This window comes from Amblyraja radiata, chromosome 33, assembly GCF_010909765.2.
Source record: "Amblyraja radiata isolate CabotCenter1 chromosome 33, sAmbRad1.1.pri, whole genome shotgun sequence".
Classification (NCBI taxonomy): domain Eukaryota; kingdom Metazoa; phylum Chordata; class Chondrichthyes; order Rajiformes; family Rajidae; genus Amblyraja; species Amblyraja radiata.
This window is the reverse complement of record NC_045988.1, coordinates 13,716,332-13,728,568: the sequence shown is the minus strand read 5'-3', so window position 1 is coordinate 13,728,568 and position 12,237 is coordinate 13,716,332. Positions and strand designations below refer to the sequence as shown.

Below are 12,237 nucleotides of genomic sequence, written 5' to 3'. Positions count from 1 at the left end.
AAATGGCCTACCCCTTATTCTTAAACTGTGGCCCCTAGTTCTGGACTCCCCAACATCGGAAACATTTATCCTACATCTAGCCTGTCCAATCCTTTAAGAATGTTTCTGCAAGATCCTCTCTCATCCTTCTAAATTTCAGTGAATCCAAGCCCAGTCGACCCATTCTTTCATCATATGTCAGTCCTGCCAATAGCAATAATGTCCTTTCTCAAACTAGGAGACCAAAACTGCACACAATATTCCAGGTGTGGTCTTACCACACTGCACAATGTAGTAGGACCTCCTTGCTCCTAAACTCAAATCCTCTCACAATGAAGGCCAACATACCATTTTACTTCGGAGTCACATGAGTGACTACGTGAAGAAGCCCGCCAGGCGCATGCGTGCCATTGCGCTACACGCATTGCAACTCATCATTGTTGGGAGGAAGGACGTTCCTCCCGAACGGCAGAGTTTCGAACCTGCAACAGAAAGGTAAGGGAACGTCGTTATTTACTTACCTTTTCCTACAGGAAGGCTGTTGAAAGCTGGCAAGGGAGGAATCTGCAACAGCAGGTAGCCAGCAAACGGCCACTAGCACGACAGTCCCTTAGCGGGAGTTCGTGCGACTTCAGCTGGGCGGGGAAAAGAACGCCGACAGGAGTACCCTGGAGCCGTCAGCCCGACATCTCTGCAACAGCCCAAGGACCTACGCTACGGGGTCCGTGGGGCTGCGGGAGGAAGGACGTTCCTCCCAAACGGCAGGCTGAGAACCAGCACAGGTAAGAGAATTCTCCTTACCTTTTTCTTTACAGGCGTCGCTGCCGTTTACTGAACAGCAGCAGGCAGCAACTAATGTCGGCACCAGCATCTCCCATAAGGGAGCAAGTGCCAAAACTTCACCCCAAACGGGTAGAGGATCAGAGCCAACAACCCACAGAGACAGTGGGTTGTATTTATGTTCTGTCCCCTTTTTTAAAACAAGGGGACATAGGAGAATAGAAGGCATGCTAACTCCCGTATGGGAACAGCTGTGTCCAACTTTCTCCCGACTTGCTCCCACACCGGTCAGGGCGGGAGAGGGAGCAAAACTAATGTTTTTCCCCGCATGGGTCTTTACAGAAGGGGAAGCTGGACAAAGGAGTGTCCACAAGTGCTGCTAGTGAAGCTGGCTGGGGAAGACAGCGGAATCGCAGGCAGCCAGCAGCAGCTGTAGGCACGTTTTATCTCCCGCTTTAGGAAGAGCAGTGCCGACTTTTGGTTTCCACTCCGGCCAGAACACCACGGCCGGGCAGGAGACCATTCATATTTACTTCAAGTTGACTTTTGACAGTCAAGTAAGGCAGCAGACGGGGTGGAACGACGTTCACCCGTAGCTACGATTTAACTTGGACCTGCAGGTAAGAGTTGCAGTCTTTTTGTATTTCCTTGCTAATTGCAGGTACAGAAACAACGGGCTGCGATAAAGCTGGTGGGCTAGATGAAATCAGCTGTGCCAGATGTCCTCCACACGGGCCATATCCACTCCACGGAAGAACAGTAAGGACAAAGCTCGAAACGGAGGACCGTGGAGTAGCGGGCAACCAGCAGCAGCCAGCGGCACTTGGATCACCCATAGTGGGATCAGCTGTGCTCAATGTCACCTCCGCACCAGCCAGGTCCACGCGGCTAGGCGGGAAGGCTAGACACAAAACAAACAAGGTCGTGGACTCAGAGGAGTCCGACTTTGAATAACCGCAGGCGGCCAGCGCCCGAGAGCGCTGGAACGGAAGAAGCGGTGTATGGAGCTTTGCTCCAATATGACAGACTCCGGGAGATGGAGTCGGGTCACTGTGGGCTCTATGATAAACCCACAGCAGTACCTCTTTGAGGGCTGCACAATACTTCTACCTCGTCAGAGGGGAGCACTGCGGGTCAGTTCTGGGCTGACCTGGAAGAGGGGTCCGCAGAAAAGATACGCTCGAAGGACCGGTATCCAAAACATGAGTCTTTTAAAGGCCATGGCCCAGGCCGGCCTTCCTGGAAGATGCGGACCCCCATCGCCGAACAAAACCGAAAAATCCAGACTCCAGCGCTACAACAGCAGCGAAGAACCTACAAGAGGTAAACCTGCCACTAGAAACTGTGGAGGTAGGTGGGTCTGGTTCCCTACAATATACAATGGGAACGGAGATTGGGTAGAGTTTACACTCTTTTTTCTGAATGCATGGAGCATGATTAAGCAGTATCCAGGGATATACAACAGAGTTTACACACTAGTACAGCCCTCCAGTTCAATATATACTGAACCGAATGTTCATGCTTTTGATAAGGGAATCAAAAGCGCAAGCTGAACTGAAGCGGGTTTTCACATGATAATGTAATTGAGAAACTCAACACGAACTATTAGAATTCGTGTCCTATATATTTATCAAAGACAAAATAGATACCTTTGTTACTGCTTAACAATATAACCCAAAGGTTGCTTCAATGGACAGCATCGATTTAAAAGATGCTTACCATTCAGTGCCTATACGAGGTGACCACAGATGTTACTTAAAAATTCTACTGGATGGAACAACTCTGACAGTATTAAGCACTGCCAAATGGGTATCATCAGCCCAGGCTGTACATGGCATATTTAAATGACATACTCATTATGGGCAAAACTTTGGAATTGGCCAAATTGTAACAGCCACAAAAAAGTATTTGGAATCTTTTCCACCAGGGCTGCAGCTACATCGGCAGCATACAATTGGATGTACCAATGGACCAAATCCTCAAGGCAACAGGATGGTCTGGAGGGGAAACATTCCAATTATTTTGTAATAAACCAGTAATGAAACCTGGAACGTTTACAGAAACAATTTAAGTTCTGTAAATTAAATTAAACCCATAAAAGGGGTTATAAACTTGTGTTAAACATTTTATGATTTCAAAGTCGAATTCATGTCCAAATTATGTTAACACAATTCCTCCCACAGTCAAGGCAGACGTGATGCATGGACTCGTTCCACGGCATGAAATCACAGAGCTTTAAAATCTTCACGTAGTCACTCACGTGACTCCGAAGTAAAATAGTAAGATTAAACGAGAATTTACCAGTTTGAAGTTTGATCTGTATTTTATGAGGAGTTACCATGAGGGATTACGTGCTCTCCGCTCCCACCCAGATCATATACTTAACTGGTACCTCTTCTCTAATCTTACTATGTTTAGTCATTACAGTTATCTGTGATTCCACACCGCTGCTTTGAAGAATGACACGCATGCGCCTGGCGGGCTTCTTCACGTAATCCCTCATCGTAACTCCTCATAAAATATAGATCAAACTTCAAACTGGTAAGTTCTCGTTTAATCTTACTATTAAATTTCATCACTGCCTGCTGAACCTGCATGCTTACCTTCAGTGATCATTTACAAGCACACCCAGGTCTCATTGCACCTCCCCTGTTCCTAATCTGACATCGTTCAGATAATAATCTGCCTTCCTGTTCTTGCCACCAAAGTGGATAGCATCACATTTTTCCACATTATACTGCATCTGCATTGCATCTGCCCACTCACCTAACCTATCCAAGTCAGCCTGCAGCATCATAGCATCCTCCTCGCAGCTCACACTTCCACCCAGCTTTGTGTAATTCGCAAACATGGAGAACATTTTCCCTGCATCTAGCCTGTCCATTCCCTTAAGGATTGTATGTTTCGATAAGATCCCCCCTCATTCTTCTAAATTCCAGTGAATAAGCACAATCGATCCATTCTTTCATCATATGTCAGTCCTGCCATCCCAGAAATTAACCTGGTGAACCTACGCTGTACTCCCTCAATAGTAAGAATGTCCTTCCTCAAACTAGGAGGCCAAAACTGCACACAATACTCCAGGTGCAGTCTCACCAGGGCCCTATACAACTGCAATAGGACCTCCTTGCTTCTATACTCAAATCCTCTTGCAATGGCCAACATGCCATTTGCTTTCTACACTGCCTGCTCTACCTGCATGCTTACTTTCAGGGACTGATGTACAAGGACACCCAGGTTTTGTTGCACCTCCCCTTTTCATAATCTGTCACCATTCAGGTAATCTGCCTTCTTGTTCTTGTCACCAAAATGGATAACCTTACATTTATCCACATTGTACTGCACCTGCCCACTCACCCAACCTATCCATGTCACTTGATCCTTTTCCTAATTATAATGAATAAGTAAGGAGGGTCTGAGGTTTTCAACCCATGTCAGCACTGTCCTTGTGGACCCATAACCTGAGCACTAATATAATTCCAGACTTAGCCCAATCTTTGAATATACTTCACTTCCAAGTAAAGGGCCTTTCCCACTTTCCCGAGTTATTCACGAATTCTCCTGAGTTATTCACGAATTTCCTATAGTTTTCAAACTCGCAGAATGTTCGTAATATGGCCGTAGGAGTCGGTGGATATATCATAGCGGCTCGTTATGCCAGCTGTAGGTACTCGGGGCATCAGGTAACCCGGGACGTTTTTTCAGCATGATGAAAAATGTCCATGAGTAAAAAAAATAGCCCCGAGTACCTATGGCTGGCATAACGAGCCGCTACGATATATCCACGGACTCCTACGGCCTCCTACGGACTCGTTACGAACATTCTGCGAGTTTGAAAACTACAGGAAATTCATGAATAAGGAGAATTCATGAATAACGTGCCATTAATGCATACAGAATTCACTACAGTGAAATGCAAGGCGTCCCACTTTAGTGCTGGGAATAAACTCTGCGCATCCTGCAAATGTCTGGGCTATGTGCCAGGGAGACAGAATTAATGTCTATTTTGACAGAAGCTTATTTAGATCCATGCTATTGAGCAGTATGAAAATTATGAGCCACATATATTAGGTGTTGCAATTTCTGTAGATTTCTACAGTTTATAATGCTAAGATACTCCAATTCAAAATTGAAGACATATCAGCAAACTAAGAGTAGCAACAAAAATAACCATTCACCAAAGCAAATTCTAAGGCAATCTTAATATGACAAGCTTCTTGAATTTCATAAAAAACTAAAAATAAGATATTGTTTTATTGCACAGTTGAAATCTGCTGTAGTGAGTGCATTTGCAAACCCCAACACATTTGAAATACTAAACCTTATTGCTGTCTGGCTGGCCACATTCAGGAAAATGTGCAATACAAGCAGTCAAAACCATGTGCTTACACAGTAAATGGTCAGCCTCTGAGGTAGTGTTGTAGAGCAGAGGGATCTAGGAGCACAAGTGCATGGTTCCATGAAGGTCGAGTCACAGGTCGATAAGGTGGTCAAAAAGGCTTTTGGCACTTTGGCCTTCATCAGTCAGAGTATTGAGTATAGAAGTTGGGAGGTGATGTTGCAGTTGTATAGGACATTGGTTGCTAACAAGTCATCAATGCCACATGGTGGAAAATCAATAATCAAGTTTGAAGTTCAAGGTTGACATCAATAAGCACATGTGCCTTCAATGAGGTGAGTAGACCTCCATCATGTGGGCATTGGAGCTCTTGTGCACAAGACAATCTCCTTTTCAGCTGGTTACAGCAATCGAAAAACTTTTCAATTTTGTAGTAAACCACTATAAAAATGGTAATTCATAGGCATCCACTACTTCACTGTCTGGGTTAAAAATTACAATGGGAAGTACATTTCTTAGTTGCTAGACAATCATGCATACAGTGCAATGTTTTCGGACAAAAAGTTAGGTCATACCAAGGGCATCCTCCATCAAGTTATATGGCAATAGGAATGTGAAAAATAGAAAACAATCAGAACAGATCTGGCATCTCAAACCTGGACATCATGGACTGCTGTGGACCATCAGAAATGCACCATTTGATAATCTGTAACTTCATGGCACAGTGTATCCCTTACTCTAATAATAACATCAAGCTAGGGGAACAACCTTTGTTCAACGAGTACTGAAGCATATGATAGCAGAGCACCAAGCATATCTGAAATTGAGTACCACAAGTGACAATGTCTCATCATTCCAGTACAATCTTGATTTTTTTCTATGTTCGCTTCGAAAAGGGAGAATAAAAAATTCCCCAACGTACCCAACAATATTGTGATCTCAGTCTCAGAGGCCAATGTCAGAAGATCCAGTGTCTTACAAGAAGTCCAGGTTTGGCTGCAGGAGGTCATAAAGAATGCAAAGATACACTTTTGGTCTAAATTGGAGGCTCGGCAACTGTAGCGTGGCTTGCACACTACCATAAGGTGAAACCGAGTACCTCAAGTGACAATGATGCATCACACGCGGATGAGCTCAATGCTTTCTATGCTCGCTTTGAAAAAAAGTAATGCATCTTCACAACCTCCTAGATTCCTTGATGACACAGTGGGCAAATGTTTGGCAGATGCAGTATAATGTGGATAAATGTGAGGTTATCCACTTTGGTGGCAAAAACAGGAAAGCAGACTATTATCTAAATGGTGGCCGATTAGGAAAAGGGGAGATGCAACGAGACCTAGGTGTCATGGTACACCAGTCATTGAAAGTAGGCATGCAGGTGCAGCAGGCAGTGAAGAAAGCGAATGGTATGTTAGCTTTCATAGCAAAAGGATTTGAGTATAGGAGCAGGGAGGTTCTACTGCATTTGTACAGGGTCTTGGTGAGACCACACCTGGAGTATTGCATACAGTTTTGGTCTCCAAATCTGAGGAAGGACATTATTGCCATAGAGGGAGTGCAGGGAAGGTTCACCAGACTGATTCCTGGGATGTCAGGACTTTCATATGAAGAAAGACTGGATAAACACGGCTTATACACGCTAGAATTTAGGAGATTGAGGGGGGATCTTATAGAAACGTACAAAATTCTTAAGGGGTTGGACAGGCTAGATGCAGGAAGATTGTTCGCGATGTTGGGGAAGTCCAGGACAAGGGGTCACAGCTTAAGGATAAGGGGGAAATCCGTTAAGACCGAGATGAGAAAAACATTTTTCACACAGAGAGTGGTGAATCTCTGGAACTCTCTGCCACAGAGGGTAGTTGAGGCCAGTTCATTGGCTATATTTAAGAGGGAGTTAGATGTGGCCCTTGTGGCTAAAGGGATCAGGGGGTATGGAGAGAAGGCAGGTACGGGATACTGAGTTGGATGATCAGCCATGATCATATTGAACGGCGGTGCAGGCTCGAAGGGCCGAATGGCCTACTCCTGCACCTATTTTCTATGTATCTATGTATCTATGACACTTTTATTTAATTCTCTGAAGCCAATGTCTGAAGATTCTTCTTTGGGGTGATCCCATGGAAAGCATCTGGTCTTGATGGTTCTTACAGCTTTCCCGGACTGGCTTGAACCTTCGCAGACATCAACTTGTTAATGCTATGGTTCAAGGTCTCTATATGCTTCAAGAAGACTTCATAATTCTGGTGCCCAAGAAGAGCAAGGTGACATGCCTCAATGACTACCAAACAGCAGCAATCAGGTCCATTGTGATGAAGTACTTCAAAAGGTTGGTTCGGATGCAAATCAACTCCTGTCTTAGTACCCCTGACCACATTCTAATTTCACTCCTGCCATCCAGAAGGTATAATAGCCTGAAAATTGATGTACAGGTTCTGGAGCAGTTTCTTCCCGACAACCATCTGGCTTTTAAAATCTACAACCTCCAAGTAAGCTCCGAACTACGTAGACTTGGGGGCAGTCTTTTGTCTCTGGTATAGTACTATGGTTACATATCTGTTGTGCTGCTGCAAGAAAGAATTCCATTGCTCTGTTTTGGGACATATCACAATAACACACTCTTGACTAATATTTGAATGGGTTGCCTCTGGGCGTATCCTTGTCCAACTTTAGATATATTAGAAATAATTTAACTATTGATTCAGCCAAACTATGTAGCATAGTTCTTTGAATATATATTAAAGGATTGTGGCCATTAGGCCATATTTTACCAAGTGTTCAATTGAAGGAGATGACACTGTTAGTAAGATCATGTGAAATAGAAGCAAATGTGTCCCATTCCGACCCTCAACTTTCAATTACCTAATGGCTGATCTTTTACTTCAAAGGCACTTTTCCGTACTAAATCTTATCCCTCAATTTTCTTAACATGCCAAAATAAATTAAAACAGAACTGTTGAAAATATGAAGATTCAGAGAAAAATATTTATACAATATGTAAGAGAAAGTAGGCATTCCAGGCTGACCTTTAGACAAAGGTTAATAAATAAGTGATCCATACATTCTTAAAATCGCATAGTAAAGTTTCTTAAAAAGTGTCGAGCAATGGTTATTTTTGCCTTAATCTGAATTTTTTAATTTATTTTTTTAGTTCAAATAATCCTTGCAAAGAAATTTAATGATTTAGACCAGTATTTTAAAAAATAGGACATTACTGAAGAATATTCATTAGACATGTTTAAATTACTACTCGTATTTCAAATATAACAACTCAAACACACTAACATGTAATCAATAAATAACGACCTGAGAAAGTACCAGTCCATAAAGTTCGTTATAAACTAGGATTTTTGTATATTCATCAAAAAATGTAAAATGATGTTGCTTTTCTGCCACAAGTTAATTTCTTATTACATTACTATGATCACAAATCAAATAAACCAAATTTATCCCAACTGTAAAGTCAAAGCTAAATGTTTGTACTTTAATATTTCATAGTCACATGGATTTTTCAAATACTTTTTTTAATATAAATGGTCATGCAATATAGGAAATAAACCAATGCAAAATTTTAGTAAATGTACTTGTCGTGCCAATTATCCAGAGCAACTTACTACACTATACAACATATTCCTTAACTTTTCTTTGAATTATACTTGCTGTGTGCATACCATTTCCTAATTTTTTTTTTTACAATTTCAGTTTCAGGACTGAATTTATTGCAGTATTAACAGTATTGGCAATATGCTGTTTGTCATGCAAATACAAGTGCAGCAAATATCGCCAGCCCCAATCAATTTCACCCCAGGCCAAAATAAAACAGGTTTCTCAGTTCTTTAAGTATATTCTGTTGAAGATCGTTGAACCTCTCACGCACTGACCAAGAAACCAACAAATATATTAAAGTCTGACAACAATAAATACAAAGACAAAAGACAGCCTACAGTTCATCCAAATATTGGCACATGTCTAAGTGTGCAAACAAAAATGCTACCATTAATACTGATGGCATAATCTCATAAGAATGCAAAAATAAGGCAGTCCATTAAGAGTACAATTTCACACTGGAAGAATCATCCTTCAAATGTTTCACCAGCGCATCAAAATCTAAATTATCTATTTTCTCTCTACTATAACATAATATTTGAGGATGCTCTGTGTTAATAGCTGTGGTACTTGCTCTGCTTTATGAGAAAATAATAAATAATTATACAGTAGTAATCAAACATTTCAAATGGGGTTCATCATCACTAACTGGACCAATGGAAGTATTATATATAGATACAAGAAGCAGATACAAAATGTTACTTACATCATAAATTTCAAACAACAGCATAAATAACAATCAATATTGAGCAGTATTACAAAAACATGCTGATAAAATTATGACACTAATGAATACCTAGGAGTATTCCAATATCAGGTCATGGATGACATAAGCAAAGAACAACCACCCAGATTAAAATATTGCTTTTTAGTCACACAGGGGTATGCTTTGAAATTAAATTTTACCAGTTACTTCATCATATGTATATTTCTGCACTGATGAATTGATCATATTGCCAACATTACTGCAAATCAATTCAAATGTGATTTGTAATGAAATGACAGCCAGGAGAATATACTGTCAACTAACATACTGTGTGTACTGCATTTGTTTTAGTAATTAAAGGGAGGATATTTTCAGAGGTATTGGTGAACCAGAGAATATTGAGCATGGTATGAACAAATACTCATCTTCTCAAACATAGATAGATCCTTGGATCAATTACAAACAAATGTTTTGAAAGAAATATCAGTGCACCAGTAAAATAGTTACAATTTGGTACCTATAAAATGAACATCTGTTTACAAACATAAACTGTCAACATAGTTTCGGCCCGAAACGTCGCCTATAAGTTTCGGCCCGAAACGTCGCCTATAAGGAGTCTGAAGAAGGGTTTCGGCCCGAAACGTCGCCTATTTCCTTCGCTCCATAGATGCTGCTGCACCCGCTGAGTTTCCCCAGCAATTTTGTGTACCTTCGATATTCCAGCATCTGCAGTTCCCTTTTGAACAACATAGTTGGATAGGTTTATTGCTTATTTTACTACCCAAGGTTTCAACACCTTTGTTGTGGGATTATTCTGCAGGGTCAGGAATTTTAATTTACATTGAACTGCAATCAATGTTGGTTCTATTACATAATAAATTGCACAAATTTGCCACAGGTGTACCAGAATATGAATTGAATACCAGTGAGGAGAATAACAACATATGAAGAAAGTTCACAAAATTGCTGGAGGAACTCAGCGGGTGCAGCAGCATCTATGGAGCGAAGGAAATAGGCGACGTTTCGGGCCGAAACCCTTCTTCAGTAGGCACCAAGATGTAAAATCACAAATCTTCTCAAATGTTGAAAACTACAATTCACGAAGGCACATTGCAATTATTAACAGATCCTAAGGAATGAACACATATAATATATAGTTTAAACAACTAAGAACTATAGCCACACTAAAATTATATCGCCATTGCTACATATGGAAAGTACCACTGCTCAATCGTAAAGGTCGGGAAAAGATGACAAATACGAGAAAAAAACAGCACCTAGCTGTGTAATGCATTTGTTTGATCGATAATTACAAGGCAGTAACTGAAATGAAATTCTTACAGGTCAGATCAAAATTATTATTTCAAGGAGTGTTAGGTCCAACACTTTCTGGAGCACGCGATGAAAGCAAAAGCTGACCTGTCAAACCAACTTGTCAAACTAAAAGTTTAGCATAATTCCAAAATAATTCCAATTCACGCCTGGTGATCTTAACACGGCTTGGGAACTGCCGCGTTTTGCCATTTTTAAAGTACACCAGCAGCACCAGAGTAACCAACCCCCATCCCCATCTCTCTCCACTTCCACCACCGAGCACCTGAGCCCTGGAGAACCCAGCGGGTTCGAGCCCACTCTAGTCTCTCCTACCTGAATTGCCTGGAGCCGACCGGGGAAGGCGTTTTGTTCCTCAGATGCTGGACCTGCTGGAGGGACCTCAGCGAAATGTTCTTGAACAAACTGTCCTCAGCCGCGTCCTCCAGCTTCAGCTGAGGGATGATGTGACCCGGGTTGGCGAAAGCCATGTTATTCTAATTTATTTCCCCCACCACCCCCTTTTGAAATGAAGACAAAAGCTGACACGGCGAGTGATTATAATTCCTCCCAGCCGGCGTGTTTAATGCTGCGCTATCATCCCCCCCACCCCCCACCCCCCTCCCCTCACGGTGCCGGAGCGCAGAGTCGCGGGCGATGGACTGGTGCCGCTTGGCCGCTGCCGCGCGCGCGCACATGCGGGAGCCGCCGAAGCCGAACGTTGGGCGCGCGGCCGCCGCGGCTGCAACGGCCCCCGCGCGCGCCCCCGCTTCCCCGCGCGTCCCCGCGTCCCCGCGCCGCCGCTTCCACCCGCGTCCCCGCGATCCTGGGCGGGCGTTCGTTCCTGTCCTTTGTGCTTCGCCTAACTTTGCACCAGTCTCTTAGAACATGTGTTGAATATCTTGCATGGAAAAAGCGATGGATATTTTTAAGACAAGAGATAGATTGATTCTTGATTAGTACGTTTGTCAGGTTATGGGGAGAAGGCAGGAGAATGGGGTTGAGTGGGACAGATAGATCAGTCATGATTGAATGGTGGAATAGACTTGATGGGCTAATTCCGCACTTATGAACTTATCTCCAAGACACACTCACATTTGTTTAAAGTGCATGATCCATGTGCTAAAATGCATTGTCCCGTTTATACTGTCAGACTGCAAGATAAATTAAGGTATGATTTTTGAATAAAACATAAAATCATCCTTAATCCCTAATCCTGGCATCCCTGCGCAAACATAATGCTAAAATATCACTACGAACAACTCTTGGGAGAAATTACTGAAACATCAATTAATCCGTTTTGCAAACTACATTTTAGAAGAAATATCGAATAGAGTGTTTTGTGTTTCTTGTTTTGTTCATGCGAGATTCCTTATACTTCATTTTGGAAAATAAATAAAACTATTTGAATCCAAATGCAAATCATCAGAAGAGTTACATATTCAAGATTCAAGAGAATCTTGAAGAAGAGTTACATATGCAGATTAATCTAAGATATTATCTAAAAAACAATTGTGGC

The 12,237-nt window shown here is 42.2% G+C and overlaps 1 protein-coding gene across 1 annotated transcript in view; it reads right to left on the bottom strand.

Annotated features, from left to right (window-relative positions):
- The window catches only part of gramd1b (GRAM domain containing 1B), a 406,068-nt gene extending 394,736 nt beyond the window's left edge, over positions 1–11,332 (bottom strand). The window contains exon 1 of the mRNA XM_033049646.1: positions 11,055–11,332. Within this exon, the coding sequence (XP_032905537.1) occupies positions 11,055–11,209 (155 nt within the window). The 5' untranslated portion in view covers positions 11,210–11,332. The remainder of the gene's footprint in view (positions 1–11,054) is intronic.
- Between the last annotated feature and the right edge of the window lie 905 nt (positions 11,333–12,237).